At 41.2% G+C, this 19,158-nt stretch overlaps 2 protein-coding genes across 2 annotated transcripts; one reads left to right on the forward strand and one right to left on the reverse strand.

Moving 5' to 3' along the window:
- The first annotated feature begins 501 nt into the window (after positions 1 to 501).
- Positions 502 to 4,247, forward strand: LOC109740427 (uncharacterized). Its single transcript, XM_020299488.4, has 4 exons — positions 502 to 1,014; positions 1,250 to 1,447; positions 2,170 to 2,253; positions 3,247 to 4,247. The coding sequence occupies exons 1-4, from the start codon at positions 883 to 885 to the stop codon at positions 3,913 to 3,915; spliced, it is 1,083 nt and encodes a 360-aa protein (XP_020155077.1). The 5' UTR covers positions 502 to 882; the 3' UTR covers positions 3,916 to 4,247.
- Positions 4,248 to 5,010: 763 nt separating this feature from the next.
- On the reverse strand, positions 5,011 to 18,831 carry LOC109740417 (nuclear pore complex protein NUP160). The gene is made up of 27 exons (XM_020299477.4): positions 18,496 to 18,831; positions 17,621 to 17,753; positions 17,274 to 17,538; positions 17,084 to 17,144; positions 16,637 to 16,794; positions 15,881 to 15,963; positions 14,963 to 15,067; positions 14,220 to 14,317; positions 13,994 to 14,114; positions 13,160 to 13,342; positions 12,878 to 13,070; positions 12,225 to 12,790; positions 11,559 to 11,721; positions 10,204 to 10,466; positions 9,914 to 10,101; positions 9,279 to 9,349; positions 8,858 to 9,201; positions 8,538 to 8,606; positions 8,146 to 8,455; positions 7,928 to 8,059; positions 7,731 to 7,836; positions 7,538 to 7,603; positions 7,278 to 7,416; positions 6,037 to 6,144; positions 5,797 to 5,946; positions 5,533 to 5,706; positions 5,011 to 5,451 (listed from the first exon to the last, which is right to left on the reverse strand). Exons 1-27 carry the CDS (start codon positions 18,708 to 18,710, stop codon positions 5,380 to 5,382), a joined length of 4,536 nt encoding a protein of 1,511 aa, XP_020155066.1. The 5' UTR covers positions 18,711 to 18,831; the 3' UTR covers positions 5,011 to 5,379.
- Between the last annotated feature and the right edge of the window lie 327 nt (positions 18,832 to 19,158).

Below are 19,158 nucleotides of genomic sequence, written 5' to 3' on the forward strand. Positions count from 1 at the left end.
ATATGACCTGTCCTGTTTAATTTTACTCGACATGCAACTTGATATTTTGTTTCATATGGCCATGATTCCTGGTCTATTTATTTAGTATAGCACATGGTCCATTATTAACTTATAGCTATAGTTGTAGTATCTTTGTAGTTCGTGATCTGTGTATATAGTTTTAGTTACAGGGTTATATCATTATATCAGGACTAGCTCTTTTTACTGTACATTTTCTTTATTTAGGACATAAATTCAGAATTCTTATTGATTCATATTGTATGACAAAATCAAAGTTTTATAACAATGAAAAAGACTAATAGTTAGGTTGTGTTCAGCAATCCACCGCTCCGTCACCAAAAAGCAGAGCGCGTGAAGCGCCTGTTTGCCGCTCTTTATATTTTTACTGTATGCCGCTCCGCTCCGCGGCGGAGTTACGGAGCGGAGTGACTCCGAACAGAGCATTAATATCTGCTCTCTCCCTTCCGAATTATAAGATGTTTTAACTTTTTTTTCTGATGAATGTGAAATGTGTTCCATGAACCAATCTGAAAAAGAAAGACGTAATCCGCACATCCTCCCGGTCCCAGCAGCCCGCGTCTCTCGGCGGCGCTTGCTCCCCGTCGGCGCACTCGCTTCTCCCCGGTTCCTCGCCGCCGCTCGCTCCACCCCCGTTGTCTCTCGCGCGCAGCCTCGCTTGCCTCCCCCTCGTCGCCCTAGCCGGCCGCGGGTGCGCCCGCGCGCCCCAACCGTTGCTGCGGCCTGCTGGCCGCACGCGCCCGCGTCCTGGTCCCCGCCTCGCCGTCACCGCAGTCGCGCTGCGCCGTTCGCCTCCTTGCCTGAGCCCTCGTGCCGCCCTCCTCTCTCCTGCCCTAAATCGGTTCTGCGGGTCGCCGAATACGCATGTCGTCCACCTCCTGCCTAGCCCCTCTCGCTCCGCGGCTCCCCTGCGGTAGGGTTAGGCTCCCGCCTCCCTCCGCCGCCGCCGAGAGGCCATCACTCAGATTTAAGCCTCGCGGGGCTGCTCCCACCAAGGTAAGGTCGAAACGACTCCCTGCTCTCGGGTTCAACCGTTTGACTGCCGCAATTTCAGCAGCCAAGCCTTGTATGGGTATCACAGTGCTCAGTTTTGTAGCTACAACATTGCTATCCACATGGCCAATCTGAATGTCATGCCCATCAGTTTGCTCTGTTAGTGTCAAAATGGCATGCTGCCTGCGACAATTTGATTTTTTGTTTTGTTTTCTTTCTTGTGCTCGTGTGCATTTAGGGATGGAGCCTGGTTCACATCTCGTGCTTCAGGCAGGATCAGGACGTGTCAACAACATCTGATGATGGCACCGGCTTCAAGTGCAATGAGCAGGCAGAGATCTCAGGGGATCCTGATCTGAAGGAGGAAGACGGTGGAAGCCCCAACACGGATGCTCAGAGTTATGTAAATGGAGACTGGTCTGTTAGAGCGCAGAAGGTTCGTCTGGTTTATTTTCCGCATCCCAGCTTCATTGTGTTTTGACAAATAGGAATTTCAGATGTAAATTATATTAGGTTGATACTGCAAAATGAAGCACAGTATTACGATACAATACAAGTAAAACTATCAGTTTTTATGCTCAGTTGCTCACTTGAAATACTATTTGAAAGCTTAAGAGATAAGATGACAAAACATTTTTAATGATCGATAAAGGAGACACCGTTAATTACTCCGTCAAATTGAGTTACCGAATCACATTGCTTCTACTAGCATTAACTGGAGGCGTCCTGATAACAAAATTAGTTGTTCCACTTGAATTTATTTTCTTACTGATATAGACATGTGCTTTTCTCTGTTTGTGTGGTGCCAGCCAATGTGTGGAACGAAGGAAAATAGCTATTGTTGTGCATATTTTTTCCCTGTGTTACTGTATTGAGTTTGATGTCTATCTGAGTTTATAAGGAACCTTTTGGATGACCAATTGATCATATCAATGTTTAATATATGTAGGAAAAAGTGCTTGTCCTTTATAAGTTTATGAACATTTGCCATTTTTGGGCCATGGAACACATTTCACATTCACCTGTGATTCAGAAAAAAAGTTAGAACACCTTTATAATTCGGAACGGGGGGAGCAGATATTGACTGTTAGTCCTTTTCATTGTTAAGACTTCGATTTTGTCCTATGAATCAATGAGAATTCTGAATTTATGCCCCAGATAAAGGAAAATCTACAGGAAACAATATTCAGATTTTGGAATGGGCGCTGGGCGGTACCTTGGACTGGACAAACAATTGCCCAGGTTAGTTCTCTACTTATTCTATTATGTTTTGGTGTTATTGGACATCCATTTTGCTAATTCAGCAGATATCTTCTGGATATCCTACGGGATGTAGGGCCAGCTGTTGTTTTTCTCGTAACGTAATTCGTCCCTGTTCCGTTAGATTTTCTGTATATTGACACAGACATATTAAATGTGAATCTGATCTATAAGATGCCGAACGCACGTGGATACTTTATTTTGGACATGATATGAGAGACCAGACAGATATTAATATTGCCCTTATGTGTCCACCTATGTTTTTTTTTGAATATTTACTTGGAGCAAAGCTCCACAGCCCTTTATTTCAAAAAGTTAAGACAAAAAGCTGTACATGAAGAGTCTAAAGTCTATAGGGTTAGCAAACCTACCTGCACCTCCCTAGAATTGCAGAAGGGAGTTAATCCAAGCAAAAAGTTGTTGCTTGGTGCTATCTCTAAGCCTATGTGCAAGAAGAGAGATATCATGAATGAATTTACATCTCCAAGTGGCAAAAGTGGCACAAGGCACTCTGCATTACCATAGTGTTCTGTTTAAATTTTTGTGTCATCCCCAACTCAGCTCCTGCGTGGGACATGCTATTCATGCATAGCACCCCGCTTAGAGTTTTGCCGCTTCGTCTTGTTAAAGGGCTAACAGGGATGGGGGACGACACAACAAGAACTATAAAATCGTGCACTCACCTTTAGGTCTCTAATTCTAATGTGGGACTGAAGTCACAACCACAGCACAGGGGCCACTCCAAACAGGCTGGGTTTAAAAATATGCTCCCCTCTCAAGATAATAAGTTTTGATGCATGTGCTAGCATATTATGTACATATATAATAGAAAGGAATGGATGATTGTTCTGCTGGTTATTGGTTGTCTTTCTAAAGATATCAGTTAAACAGGGGGTGTTGATTGAATATAATGATGTCTTAACAGTTTATATGAATTTGGTATTAAGGGTTGCCAGTTATACTTTTTGAATACAGGTCATGTTTTTGTGGATTGCGACATTTTGGCTTGTGGGCTCCTGGATAGTGCCATTCTTGGCTCACGCTGCTGGCTTTAGCAAGGAAACATTGACGCACAGAGGACAAGCATTATACAGCCTCGTGACGGACATAACTGAAGGCCTTGCTGGGATCGCTATCCTTCACCAGTGCCTTGGTAGATTCCGTCCCCTTCCTCCAGGCTGGTTTGAGTTCAAATTAAAGGGCAGATGGCATTGGGATGTAGCGTTGGGGTGCCTGTTATTCCCACTGGTGAATTTGCTTTCTCACATCAACATCAGCCTAGTTCATATGTCATCAGGGCCAGTCGCCGGGGTATCCAGTGTAGAGCAATCCATTGTGGCCCGTGACCCGGTGGCAATGGCCTTGTATGCAGTGGTAGTCACTGTATGTGCACCTATATGGGAAGAGATTGTATTCCGTGGTTTCCTTCTCCCATCTCTAACACGATACATGCCCCTTCCGTGGTCGATCCTGCTAAGTGCCGCGGCGTTTGCGCTGGCGCACTTCAACGTGCAAAGGGTGTTGCCGTTGATATTTCTCGGGGTTGTGATGGGAGGCGTCTTTGCCAGATCACGCAACCTATTGGCATCGATGGTGCTTCATAGCCTTTGGAACGGTTTTGTATTCCTGGATTTGATGAAATGAGCTATGAAGCTATTGTTGTCCAGCTTTCGATGTCTCCTGTGGAGTTTCCTCCTTCCTTTGTGTTTTCATTTTGCATGGAGAGTATATAAAGAAACTAACGAAGGGTGGCGGTCAGGTTGTTTTATGTGGAGAATAGATAAACAGAAGACGGCATTTTGAAGATTTTTGTGTAGGGGTCAGATAGCCATAGGAATTGTGCCCAGAAGCATGTTTCTTACTCGTGTAAATTGTATACGCGTGGGAATAATTGCCTCGTGTATATAATTCCCCATTCATATGTAATTGTGCATTTTATTCTTGATTATGTGCCCAGAAATACAAATTCCCTGGTATATCTTGTCCAGTGACTTGCCTAGCTCTCATGATGTCTCTTTGTCGTGAAAATTGTTCCACGTTTTGAGCTAAACAACCATGACAGATTCTAAATTCCAGATAAATTATATTTGGTCTATCACAATACCGGGAGAAATGTCGTACTCCCTCTAGTTTAGGTAAGATATACATACGCGATAATTCAAACTGGTGCCCGGGCTCATCTTCCAGTGAACAGTAAATTTAAAAAAAAAACAGATTAAAAAAATTCTGAAATTTTTACACATAAAAAATGAGAGAATTTTCTAGGTGCGTTCAAAATTTCAAGGTGTTTGGACATTTGACGAGCTCGTGGTGAAAAAACAAAATTTGGTCTACACGGTGCATTTTTTGAAAGTTTCTTTGACAAGCCAAATTTGTTATTTTTGCCACGAGCTTCTCAAATGTCCAAACACCTTGAAATTTGGCGCACACCTAGAAGATTCTCTCAACTTTCATGTGTAAAAAATTCAGATTTTTTTGAACATTTTTTACTGTTCATCAGCAGGTGCAGCTGAGCCTGGGTGCAGAATCGTTGCACTCATATGCACGATTTTAAAATTTCCAATAAAATTATCTAGAATGATATCAACGGTCAAATTTCTACTCCAGAGTAAAAGTTTTGACTGAACCCCCCAAAATAAGTTTTGACTGAAAATAAGCTGTGCCCTTCCCCAGCTTATATTCTAGAAGTCCAACCTAAAATTTGGGGGCAGCTTATTTCTACAGCCAGCCATAACCTACAAAAGAACTGGCCCTTAGCACTAAAGCATACAGGCATCCTGGAATCAATTGCCATAAACTATAGGATCTTCTTTCAAATTCTATAGATACAAATAGTTAAGATATGACAGTTTTTTGGCAACGTTGTGTGGCTTTTAATTTTTGCTTCTGCCGATGAAAGCACTGTGTGGGGACATAATTGGCTAACCATCCATCTGTCATCAACCAAACGACATGGAACTTAACATGCCATGCATATTCACATTACAAACGGAACATCACATAGACACTATCAGCCATACAGAGCCTACGGCTCTGGGGAAAAACATACAAAACCTACATACAAGATACAACAATGCTTGGACTGTGTAATCGACGACCAACAAGATCTCAGCTGCTTTGGCTCTCCGCTCCTTGACCTCCTCCAACTGATGAGAGTATATCTTCTGAATCGACAACCACCTAATAAATACCATGCAAACAAAATAAAGTCAGCACCGAATATGGCTAGAACTGGAGGCACCTTACTCAAGATGCACTAACTTGCTGCAGGTGGTTCATCAGGGCTCCATGTAGCAACTTCTTGAGCCTATCACACTGATCAGCACTGTGGCCAAAACCTTGCATCTCTTCAAGCTGACACCAAAACCTCTCGACAGTGGTGTACGGGAACCAGGCGGCCGACATCTTTTTGCGGTGCAGCACGTCCATCGGTCTCTGGAAAAAGAGAGATTCCAAAGGGCTTAAATTTCTACATATACTCATTAAGGTCTTGTATTTAGATATTTCGGGTCATCAATCCATTACCGATGAAGCAAAAGAATCCAGGTACTCCACCAACAAGCTGGCTGCTTCTGTGTGCCGGCCATAATTTGTATATAGTCGAAATAATGCAGCTGGATCTGCCTCTTTGCCAGACATTCCCCATGAAATCATCCTATTTCCACCCTTGGTGGTCTAAAGACACAATGAGCAAAACAAACCGATGGTCACAAGTGTCAAACAATAAAGTCAACCAAACTAATGGGCTATACAACAGGAAGTCACCTTGAACATCTGAATCAGCCAAAGAGGTAGCTCAATCTCAGGATCAGTGTAAAGAAGTGTTTCAGCAACAATGACAGGCAGCCTCGGATGCAAATCTTTATATTTATCCTGCACAATGAGGACGCAAGTAAAATAACTGTAATATGTGCAGTTCATGGACAAGCTACATTCATACTTTTATTTACTAGCACGAAAGGCTTGGCCTAGTTTCAGGGAGAACATATAGGCAAGTTTCAGCAGTACAGCGATAGGTTAAGCAGGTGTCAGTTTATTTTCTCCAAAATCAAAGAATTTCAGTATGTCACATTTTCCAGTTATGATTGCTGACAGAACAATTACCGACCAACAATGGTGGTTACTAGGTGGAAACAAGGTCAGGTGGTGGTCTGTTGTGTCAATGCACTAGTGTCAAAAACGCTTTTATATTATGGGACAAAAGTAGAGTACTTTTCATTTTGCTGTTGTGATCATTGTTACCAGGATACCAGGTTAACCTGGCCAATGAACGGGGTCACAGAACGCAGCAATATCTGAGACACTAATTTTAAATGAGGAATTTGACGCCAATGAATCCAAGTGGATGACCCAGTTACTGAACTATAGGGGTACCAAGTGTATCTAAAAAATAAAGGATAAACGAAACGGAAGGGGAATGTTCTCGCCTTCTAGGAAAAGTAATGGAAGTAAAATGAAATAAGATTAAGAAAAGGAGAATAATCTTGCAGCTGGGTTTGCTTGGCCCAATTTCTCTTCCCTCCACAACACAACAGACCTTGCCTGCTCCCTGCTCCCCAACAAAACCGCTGCACGGCACCGGGCAGCAACCACCCAAGTCTGACATTGCTGTTGTGCCAGTTGAGGCCTGGACGGTCGAGGTCGTGTGACCATTCCAGATATGCAGCTACGGCAACAACTTGAGCAACGGTGACAACTAACAGACTTATATCTCTTCCTCCCAATCATCCTGTCCACTCTGACAGGGATACATTGCGGCAGAAATCTAGAGTGCCATTGACCCATGCCATGACACAGGAAGCACGGATCAGGGTCGTGGGTCGCAGCATCGAATAAAGATGCCGGTGACTTTGGTTATGACTGCTCTCAGTGGTCAACAACAAAATAAACTTCCACGTAATACTTAGGAGGTTTACTTAACCTAGTATGGGATGAAGCCCATTTCTTTTGAAAAAATCACTTTAGTTGTACAAAATAAAACACAGGCAGAACAAAAATACACATACCAAATATAGTTCAAGAGTTTCCCACTGGCAACTTCCCTGCACTTGATGGGCCACAGCAATAGTCTTGCTATTGCCATCCCATCCATCATCCTCGGAAGAAGGCAGAAGTAGCAGCTGTTGAGTGTCAGTCAAATTTCTCCTGTAATAAGTTGAAAAGTATTTTTTTTCCTTAGTATACAGCAGTTACTATAATCTATACTCATACATGGCCGATTAGATGGAAAGTTAAAAACCAGAAGAAAAAATACAGTTAAACGCACCCTGAGTTGCCTACTCTGTTTGGGCAGCATTGCTGTGCAATAGCTGCAAAGACACGCTCCAATTCTCTATCATAGAAAAGTACAAACAACATCAACAGTCAGATTAGTTCACAGACGTAAAAGTGATGAACAAGAATTTATACAAGTAAAAGGCCAAGGGAAAAGAAGGTTATGTATCAGAGTACCAATCCACCTTTTCATTCCTGACTCCTTCCAAAATTTCAGCACGATGGTGAATGCCAGGTCATACAAATTCTCATTTACAAGAATGTCAGTCAAGGCTTCGATAGAATAGCTTTCTGCAGTACCACAAAAATGAATTGGCCACAGCTTGTTTAAATATTGATCTTCAAGATTGATAAATGTGTGTGTGATTAGTTGGGCACGTACCAGAAAATTTGGATTTAGAATTTACAGTACTAAGCATATAAAGTGCTTCTGTTAGTGTGTACTCCTTTTCAAGAATTTCAATGTCAACACAAAACTGCAATGTAGAGAGTTCTGAATCTGTGCCAAAAGCAGCTGTATACAGGAAACAAAGTTTAATCAAGCACATTGTTGTTGACAGGTATGAACTAAACAGGAATTGAGAGCTTAAGTCAACATACAGTTCTCCATCAAAAGATTACGAGGCTTTTTGCTTGGCGAAATTTGATCATCAGCTTCACAAATCGAATCGAGCCAGGCACATGAGGGTTCAACAAGCTGCAACGAGTTGATAGCAGTAGACAAAGCATGCAACTTCTCTTGTAATACGTGAGTGAGTTGGCGGCCTCCACCTGCTTCCCCCTCTCTACTCAATCTAACAAAATACCTGTACATGCATCCAGCTGCCTTCCTCCAATTGTTCCTATAAGCTTCAAATGAATAAAGGACTTTGTATAGATTTGGTTTAGAAGATAGATCTGAGCGCTCAGCCTGGCAAACAAAAAACAAACAAATGACAGTCTGTGCTAGACAAACATATGTTGTGGTTAAAATGGTAATTATACGCACCAACCTTCCAGAAGAGCTCTTGCTCCACCTTTTCCACCAAACCAGTGAACGGTATCTCACCATTGCAAATGACCTTGATTAGACAAATCCAAAATAAGATATGATTGCACCAAATGTCAGAACAGGATGTGGCACACAGTTCGGTGTACTCAAATGTGCAATAACCAACCTACAAGCCTTATAGCACATATACATGGATGGCTGGTTAACAGCTGTAATGTACATTAATGGGTGTATATGGACATCAGGCAGAAGAAGTGGTTAATTTTATTCACCAGGTGCAAGGAAGAATAAAGGTAAACAAACAATGAAACAATGTCAAACCTTAGTCTCGCCAAGCTCACAAAGAACTATGATGAAACGCCTCAAGCAGACATACTTGCTATCATCATCTGGATTTGAGATTATAGCACAATATGCATCACGGAAGTTTTTCAAATCTAAGCTGTACTTGAATACATTGGCCCATAGCCGTCCTTTAATCATCGCTGTAGTCTCTGGGAGATCCTCGACTTCACTTCCATTGTCCAAATCAACAATGCTATCAACTTGTTCAAGAGCAGCGAGAGCAAACTGGCATGCTCCCTCCCTCATTGAGTTTTGCTCAAAAATTTGCATTGCCCACTCATAGTAATGAAGCCTCCATAAAGAAATAGACCTGCACTCCCCTGGAAAATCCAATAAAAAGTCAGGATATGGTTGAAATGGATTTACACTGCATGCAAGGTCAGGAAAATGAAGTCACCGGAAATTTGAAACCCTGTTTCTGAAGAGAACTTCTTCAGCGCCTTCGGAGCTTCTTGCCCAGATGCAGCTCTGTTATTCTCCCCAAGCACGACATTAACACCATAGAATTAATTAGTCAATGGCCCAATACAGCACAAGATATTAGAAATGTGAAAGAGATAAAACCAGATACACATATATATTTAAGCATTTTGCTCATGATGATTTTTTGCCTTTTCTCCACGGTTTCCTTCTTGAATTTTGGATTCCCATCCCTCCCCTCAAAAGCCCCCCAAAAAATTGCTGCAATTTTTATCACAAGGGTGATCCTAGCCATGATATTTGATCTAATGGGAGAAACTAATAGTTGGTGCTGCCTCAGTTCTACATTAATTTACCAGCTCCATAAGATACTGCATAGTACTCCCTCTGTAAACTAAGACCTTTTAGATCACTATAAAGTAGTGATCTAAAAGGTCTTATAGAAGTTTACAGAGGGAGTAACTCACAACCAAGAACATCACAACTTCACAAGTAATAAAGATTTCCTCGTAGTATTGAACATATATCATCATGAAACATGTGCCCTTCGGAAATCTATTCACGGGTCCACAGAGAAAATGCCCTAAGAAGTAGCATAGCAGAAGGTAGTACCTAAAGAAACATCTGATTGCTTCCTGAACCTTGGATTCTCTCAAAACAATGTTTGCTTCATCATGTGCAAGCATCAAAAGGCAAAATCCACTGAGATGTAGGCGAGCCAAACATGCAATATCAGTATCCTGATCAGTTTGGGATGCTCTCGCATAGCCCAAGTATGTTTCAAGAATGCCCAGCAGATTCTTATGTAGAGAGAAAATCATAGAAAGATAAATTAGCATTAACATCACGACAGATTAAATATATCAAATGACTTTCAGGACCACAAGCAGAAAAAATAATACCTGAGCAGCTTCATATTGACCATGTCGGATGAGAACTGCTGCCAGATTTATTGTGGAACCCAAGAAGCTGTCTACACGGTCAACACTATTTCTGCACATAATCGAACTGCTAAACCTCCTGACCAAGTTGATCACCTCGGTTGGACTAGGAAAACAAGGTGACAGATCATCCCCTTCCGCAGATTTAGGAAAATCAAGCAAACAAGCCAATGTAAAATCAGAGGAGCCAAGCTTTCTGTGCAAAGACAGCTCATCGGCTATACCTGTCAAGATAAGCAAAAACAATAGTTTCTTAACTCGAAATTACATAAAAAATGTGCCCGACTACACATATTTACAACATATGTATAGACTGCAATACAAGTTGAAGATGAAAACTGTAACCTACTTGCAGAATGTACAGTGCCTCTACTGGCAGAAAATAATTAAGAGCTAGCCCCTTTGCAAGCAAAAAGATAGAACAAAATACCTACTTAAATGATTAGACAAAATCACCTAATACATACTCCCTCTGTTCCTAAATATAAGTCTTTTTAGTGATTCCAATACTGACTACATACGAAGCAAAATGAGTGAATCTAAACTCTAAAATACGTCTATATACATCTGTATGTAGTCCTTACTAAATCTCTAAAAAGACTTGTATTTAGAAACGGAGGTAGTATTTTCTTAGCCATCTATCTGCAAGGTTTATGCTCCAAGTCATCTCATCATATTCCAGTTACTAATATGGAATTATAAATGTTAGGTTGAACCGTTGAAGGCGTATTACAACACAATAAGGTTTTGATCGTTAGTTTAAGATTTGCAGGGAGTTACATGCTTAATAGTGTAGTAGTGGCATTAAAAAGGTAGAATGTGTTAGCAGTAACTATGTCTTTTCTGCATATATAAATTTGTGATTAACCAAAAGCAGAACATTGCTCTCCATCGAGTTAAAACATGGCACCCTCGTCCTCAATTTTGATCTACAGTCACACAGACATGGATAACAATTCATTCTTTAGATGGATAAAAGAAACAATTTTCTGATCACTTGCAAAGGCAATACATAGTAGGTTAATTGGCTTTGCAGTCTTCTAATGCAGAGTCCTCAATAGCAATAAAGGCTAGGGTGTGCATTGTCCCATTAAACACAGCCACTATACCCTGAACCTTACACATATGCCATTTTTCACTTTAGAATAAATCCAAATGGCATACCCATAGTCCTTTTACATGTACTTCTTATGAAATTATTTTGTCATAAAAGAGCAAAATGGAATACTCATGATTGTGGAAAAGCCACTGATAAAAAAAATCACCACGTTAAACAAAGTGTAAGAACACAACTGTTCCTTTTAGGCAACTCTTACCTAGCTGGAGGGAAGAAAGTTGATAGCTGAAATCCTCGATGGTTGGTGGTGTGGTTGGCGAAATTCCCACAAAATGGAGAACGATCCACCGTCCCAATATGTCTTGAATCATTGGAAACAACTGCAGTTTGATTCTAGCAGCATCGCTTTGCAGCAAGGAGACCTGATTTAAAATTTACCTTATCAAAGGTTGCTCACATTCTTAATAGCTTGTGCTCTGCTTGATTTGTACTTCAACAACACAGAGACCAACAGATCCAAGAAATTAAGTGCTCATAGTCTCAGTAACAAAATCTATTCAAGAACAGATGACTTTTCGGATATGGCAAGAGTGTCCAAGAAGCAATTTTAACCGATACTCTTTTTGTATGAACATGCAAGCAAAACAATTTAAATTCATATATTGTGAAAATGTGTTTAATGATAATCAAAGTAACTATTTCTATATTGCTAGTCAAAGTTGGACAAGTTGATTGCATGCTTTGTAAAACATCGTCTATTCCTGAATTGAGGTAGTATATATCTCCATACTATAAACGGCAGTCAATTGAGTACTTAGCGGAGGTTGTTGTTTTGTGATATGAAGACTAGTTGCAGAGGTGGCAAAGTTGAAAGCCGCATATGTACAGCAGACAGAAATGTTGAGACCCTAAAAAGATAGCATACCTGCCCACCGACACCAACCAAATAACTGAGGAACAGAAATAGATCAAAAGCAGCCTCAAACATGGTTCTTGCAACCTGTGAAGTAGCCTGAACCACTAAGGCAGAATTTACATTACAAAGTCTTCTCAATTCAAACTCTTGTATAGTGACCTTTGTGTCCAAACACTTCATGAACTTATCAATCACATCAAATACAGCCGACCAGGATGTGGATCTTGATTGCAACTTATGGAAAGATAGTAGCATCTCAACAGAAAACTTCCTTTGGCTTTTGTGAGCCGTCTGCCTTCTTTCTACATAAGCATCCGTTCCAAGCAATGTAATGAGGGGCGACGAAGATTGAGGACTGAACCCACTCTCTAGAATCTTTAATATCTGAGAAGTAACTTCATCTGGTGATATAACAGAACTGATGAGGGACTCGTAATATATTGCAGCAGAAGATCTCCCAAGCAAATGGTTTATATGGCCCATGCACCTGAGAACTTCAATAAGGGTTTCACCGTCAGTATCATTCGATAATTTCATCCCGAGGCCAATGAAATTTCCCAAGTCATCAGAGGAACCTGATATGTTAAGCTAGTGAGTATCCCCTCATAAATGATGAGTTGAAATTTCAGTAAGAGATGTCAAATGCTAGGGCAGAAACATACCATAAATAAGTTGCTCCACACCCTCCAGACAACGGAAGAGAGAAAATGAACCCTTTCTAATTAAACCAAACACTTCACTGTTCGTATCAAGAAGCAGCCCATATGGCCTATTATTCCAGCACCAGTTGTGGAGATACCGTGCAGAAAACTTCTTCCAGTGATAAACAGTAGAACTTGCAACCTGTGAACTTCCCTACATAAAAAAGGTGATTATGGAAATTCAGCTATACGCTACAATCAGAAATTAGGAGGCCTAAATGAAAAAATAGAAAAATAGAGTACCTCTTGTTCTATAATGGATAATATTTCTTTCCGTAGCCCACTAGTTGTAAGCGACTGAAACTCAGAATCAGATAGAAACCTTTTGTACTCCAATAAGGTTTCGCGGAGAGCAGAACAGTGGTTCACTCCTGGTTGCAGCAGCCTCCGCAGAAACATGGATGAGATAAAACTGAAACTATGCTCCTACAGGTACCAAAGAAAATTACATGGCTAAAGAACATTGGAGACCTCCGCATAGGCATATATCACAAAAGAGGCAAGGTAAATACAAGAAAGAACACTACATAGCCAAAGAATACTGAAGTCTTATGGTATAGATCAAAATACTCTAGCCATGTGAATATGCCATATCAATCTATGACATAATCCGAGAAGACAAATTCAAAACTTGCTAAAAAAAATGACGAATTGCCACATGAGTTCAACTTGTCATGGTTGATAGTAGATAGATTTTTTAGCCATTGTCAAAATACAGAAATTGTAACAGTTTGAGTGCATAACTAAAAGGTAAGGAAATACATAAATTGCCTGTAAATCTGTGACTCTAAAGAAAAGGTTTAATAGTTGAGACTGTTTGTGATGTTTGGGAATCTCTTGGGAGCAACTAGAACTCTCAGGAAACTCTGGAGTTACTACAAAATTGACATGCACTGGGAATTATTGCAATTTAATAGAGTACAGCACAAGAAAACCTAACAAAATAATGCAAAAAAAGAAGCCCAAAGTTGAAACTGAAGAAGCCATTACCATAATTGCTAAGTTTAAGAAAGAACTGTATCAGCACATGCCAGATTATATAAGAACTATGAATAAACTTAAGGGAATTACATTTACCTTCATAGATGAGAATACTGAATCAGCAGTCCAAACCAAATCGTCCAATGCACTCTCAGAACTTTGGAACATTTGCTCACTGATAGCGTCTTCTTGTAGCACATATGAACATATTTCCTCGCTGATCAATGTCATTTGAAGAAGCAATTCTTTAGTTCATGAGGCGATAATGCAGAATAACCACCAGTTGAAGGATTAAAAGGGGTTAGTGTGACAGCAGACTTACCTATCAGAGTTATACTGCACTATTTCATAGAGCATTGGTCCAACTTCTTTAAGTATCCAAAGCTTTTCCGTGCTTATTTTCAAATCAACGATCTTTCCCTGAGTAAAAGGCAGTATCCATCAACAGGTGAGAAATATTAGCTCCACCGAGCTTCTAACATAATCGCTGAACTACGATAAGTTGCTACAAGCCATTCTACACTAGTTGGTTGCTAAACTCGGGAAGCATATTTCAATAATATAAGGAACCATAATGCAATAAAATTGTCTTTCAGGAAACATATACATTTTAAACTCCACAGTACCAGGATTGACAAGTCCTGAGCTGAATCTCCTGCTGATTTTAAATAGAACTCAAATTTACTGATGCCAATGCCAATAATAAATATAAAACAGGAACTATGGACGCACGAAGGTGATTCCTAGACAGGTACAAGCTACTAAATGCAGGCTTATCTCCTACTTCTCTTTTATTTTCTGTTGGAGGGTGTATCTGTGTGCGCATTAAGCAGATTTGATTGACTGCAGAGGTTATTCAATAGTGAGCGAGGAAATTCCTCCATAGACCATATGGGTGGTAAATAACTACAAATGGAGAGTGCACACTGCACAGCATGAAATAGAAGCTTCCAGTTTTAGTGCTGTCAAAGTCCTAATGCAATTTCCTCGTATATTTTAGAAGGCGGGAACCGAGAAGACCAAATCATCTTAAGGAATATCACGACGAGTGATGCTTTTGAGTACCTCTAGCAAAGGTACAGCAGAAACCGAAGGTTCAGGAGACAACAAGAATCTTTCGCCAGCACCAAAACTGAAGGCATATACACCAATATGATCACAAGCTGGAACCTTTACAATTTCAAAATGCAAACAGTCAGCTACTTCCAGCAACACTGACGAGAGAAATCAATAGTTTCCATCGCATTATGTCATGTGGTCACAACCCACAATCGGCAAAAAGAGAATCATAGTGACTAACATAAGCATGCAAAAATAGCAAAAATCAAACATTCAAACTGAAGGTCATGGCCCCAGATTCCTTTAATGTGTCGCATCTAGCCATAGAATGCTGGCATGACGAGGTGTATCTATTATATCAGATATCTACTGCCAGAAGTGCGACAGTTTACCAAAAGGAAAATAATAATTTCATGGAAACAAAGAAAAATGTTAGCATGCTACTATTGCTAGACATCCAGGTGTAATAATCCATAACAAATAAACTGCGAGCAAAACATATTTAACTACAGGAATCATATTCTCCCACCACTTACTGCCTTTCGGCATTAAGAACTCCACCTCACACAGCAAAATTTAAGCAAAAATCACCATCAACATATCCTCCTGATTCCTCCATGACCTCGATAAATCTTAAACCCCTATTTGCTGATTTACTCCAACTACAAGTATCAGTGGGCGACTCATGAAGCAGGATGTCTTAGTTCAGAGGTATATGGGCGCACAGTGAGCATGCCAGATAGACCAACTTCAACTCACATTGTGCCTAGAACACTATATTGCCATTTTAAACAGGATTGGTTCTATAACCTAGTGTTTTGTTTTGCTTTCATTTTTATATATCAAATGGGAAGTACAGCAATAGAACTTGTGCATTGTAGACAAGCTAGTAAATGCAGCCCAGACATCAATATGTGTGCATACCATAGTCCCTTGGTGCAGAACAGCCAAGGATATCAGCTCTTGATCATCATCAGCCTCACCAACCCATAGCCTAGAGGGTTGCCCTGAAGATAAAGAAAAAGGATTCAATTGAAAGGCACTACTCAACAACAAAAGATTCAGATATCCATGCAAGCAAAGTTTAAAACATGTCCTGTTTGTTTGAACGCAATTATGCCAAAATAAAACAGATAATTGCAGAAGCAGCTGCTATAATGTGAGGCAGTAAGAATTAAGAAAGCACACTGACATTGATTCAGAGGACTATTACAGACAAGCCCCACATGATAGCTACTGTCTTCCCCCTTTTTCCCTCATGGTACTTATTTTCCTCCATCATGTAGAAATGGCATGCAGCTCACTAAAATAAAAATGAAGACTATGCTAGCATCACCAGTAATTACCACTTGGACAACTACTAGGATATACTTTAGTAGAACAGCTGCAGATAACCAACCATTTGTTCCCAAATCCCAAGGAATAGACCTGTGCATGCCATGGCAGCAGCTTGTGGATCAGATGCAACTTAAGAAGAGTGACTTCAATACTATAGCAGCAACTGACTTCAGAGTCTAGGTTGTGGCTTACATATGCATTACGGTAGCATTACATGAAACGTATATAATGCAAATGAACACTAAGAACGAAATCTTTCAAGAAACCATAATACCATAAATGACACCTCAGCAGAAGAAATTTGATCTTTCACGCAATAAATAAAGTCGGCACAGATATTACCTTCAAAATCATCCAAGTGAACGTTATAATTAACAAGTTTCGTCTGACTAGAAATATCCCAGACACGCAAACTTCCATCCAGATGAAGAACAAATAACAACTCCCTCTCATTTACAGTAGCTGTGTCAATATCTTGTACAGGCCCCAGAGCCTTTGTTCTGTTGAAGAAAATAGGCATACATTACACAAACTGATAAGCAAAAGAAAGTGTGACATGATCTGTTGATCTACTGGACAAGTTCTGACAGTGCACAGCATGAAGTATCAACAGTACACCAATCTTCTGCTAGGGCTACTACGGTATGATAGCTTCTAAAAAAACTATTTAGCTCTGGGCGAAGCCGATGGAACAACAAATGAAGATGACACATTTTCCAGCCGCAATTTGGGTGGAGCTCAGTTGCAGACTTTTTGTTCTTGCTGTTTGGTGGACAAATAAGCACGCACCTCGACATGAGAGTCCACAAACGCCCGATTCCAGCATCATCACGGAGCTCATTAGAGAAACCTGGAGCGGAATATAACATACCAGTTACAAAACCTTGGTGAGAGCAATAGAAGGTATAACCTTCATCTATAACTCATTAAATATGAATAAGCATACAGCCATTTTTTCAATTGAAATCAGAAAACTTGCCTGGTGAACTAGGAGCTAATTTGCCAAGACTGTAACAGCAGATTGACCCATCTTGCCGCCCAATTACTAGACATCCTGGCTTCGCTTTAACAGCTGTAACCTTAGCACTCTGTATGTGGGTTTGAAGATTAAATCCAACTATGTCATTTTGAGACAGTATTGAACCAGATACATAGGAAAATGGGCTGCGCAAGTTGCACAGAATAGCAACTCCAGAAATAGTGAGCACATATAGCAGATATACAGACTCGCCTCGCCTGGCACCCTGCATTACCATGGAAGAGATTGAGTCTATTGTGTATTGATGTTCTAGATTGACATAAGATATCATAGTTCATAGAACTAACCTCACTTTCACACATAAAAGCGAATGGACATAGCGCCTCCTGGAATACCAAACGCAGCCCAGAGCTTGGGAACTCCTTCAAAGCACAGAGTTCAATGACCTCTAGCACATTTTGGTGTTCTTCGTGAATCCTCCTGTAAATACAGAAACCATCTTCTTCCTTTAGAAAAATGAAATCCACCAGTGAAGCTTTCAGATTAGCATCATTTTCCTGGTCTTTTTAGCCAGTTTATCTATATTAAGAAGCACTTCACCAGGAAGCCAAAATAACATCATGGCTGGTGGCTCTCAAAAATTCTTCAAGGGGTACAGTTCAACACAATCTATCAGAAAAAGGATTTATCTTCGATTGCTTTGTCAGATTGTACATATAAATCACTTTGGTTAGGGTATCAAACTATCAGGACATGACCATTTCTTAGATTAAACATTTCTGCACTAATTTCTTATTGTTATGGTCTACCAGAGCGACAGTGTCACCATGTCATCGCCATGCTGATTTGATGTACATTACCAATACAGTGTGTCAGGCTAGGCCTCCACTAGACCACTACGATATTGATGGTACAAAGCTCTATAATTAAATTGACACAAACAAATGCAATGGCAATTTCATAAACAAGTCTGCCTCTTCGGTGGAGCTACCACAAACCTAGGGTTTCTCTACGCATGGCAACAACCACACGAACATGGACGTGCAATGCAGTTCTCAGTCCTAACAAAACCTACGAACTGAGCACAATCCCTCTTAGCTAAAAGCTTCACGACGCCCAGGTAGCACAAACGAACCACCCAGTCAAACGGAACAAAACAAAAAATGGGGGGGGGGAAGCCCGATACAGCACGAGGCGGCGGGGCGAAAGTGGTAGCACGCACCAGGCGAGGTAGCGTTGGGAGTCGCGGCCGGAGGACACGACGTGGCACCCCGAGGCGGCGCGCGGGGGCACGGAGACGAATGGGTCGGCGGGGCTCGCCGGCGCTGGGGAGGGGGGTGAGGGGACCGTGAGGTCGATCCACCGCAGCTTGTCCGAGCCCGTGATGGGGACCTCGGTGCCCGCTATCCTGCAGGAGGTAGAGGTCGCGGTGGCCATGGCGGCCTCGCCGTCGGCGGCGGCGGCGGCGAGAAGGAGGCCGGGAGGGTTTTGGTCGGGGAGTGTGGGTTTTGGGCGGCGACGATGTGGGGAAAAGCTCGGACAAATTTGAGAGCCTGGGAGTTGGGGGCCTTGAGGTAGGTGGTGATGGCAAGTTGGGCTTCCGACTTTACGGTCCCTTTAGTCTTTCAGCTATTCTGGCCCGTTTGTGTATATTTATTTGGTTATAATATATCACTTTCAAAGGGAATTTGTAGGATTAAATTTATTTCATTTTTAGTGTCTAAAAGTAAAAGAGCCCTTGTGATGTAGGGTGGAACCCTAGGGGCCGATCTTTCACGATTTGGAGGGGAATTTGTAGGATTAGATTTATTTCATTTTTAGTGTCTAAAAGTAAAAGAGCCCTTGTGATGTAGGGTGGAACCCTAGGGGCCGATCTTTCACGATT

This window comes from Aegilops tauschii, chromosome 6 (assembly GCF_002575655.3).
Source record: "Aegilops tauschii subsp. strangulata cultivar AL8/78 chromosome 6, Aet v6.0, whole genome shotgun sequence".
In the NCBI taxonomy this organism is placed as follows: Eukaryota; Viridiplantae; Streptophyta; class Magnoliopsida; order Poales; family Poaceae; genus Aegilops; species Aegilops tauschii.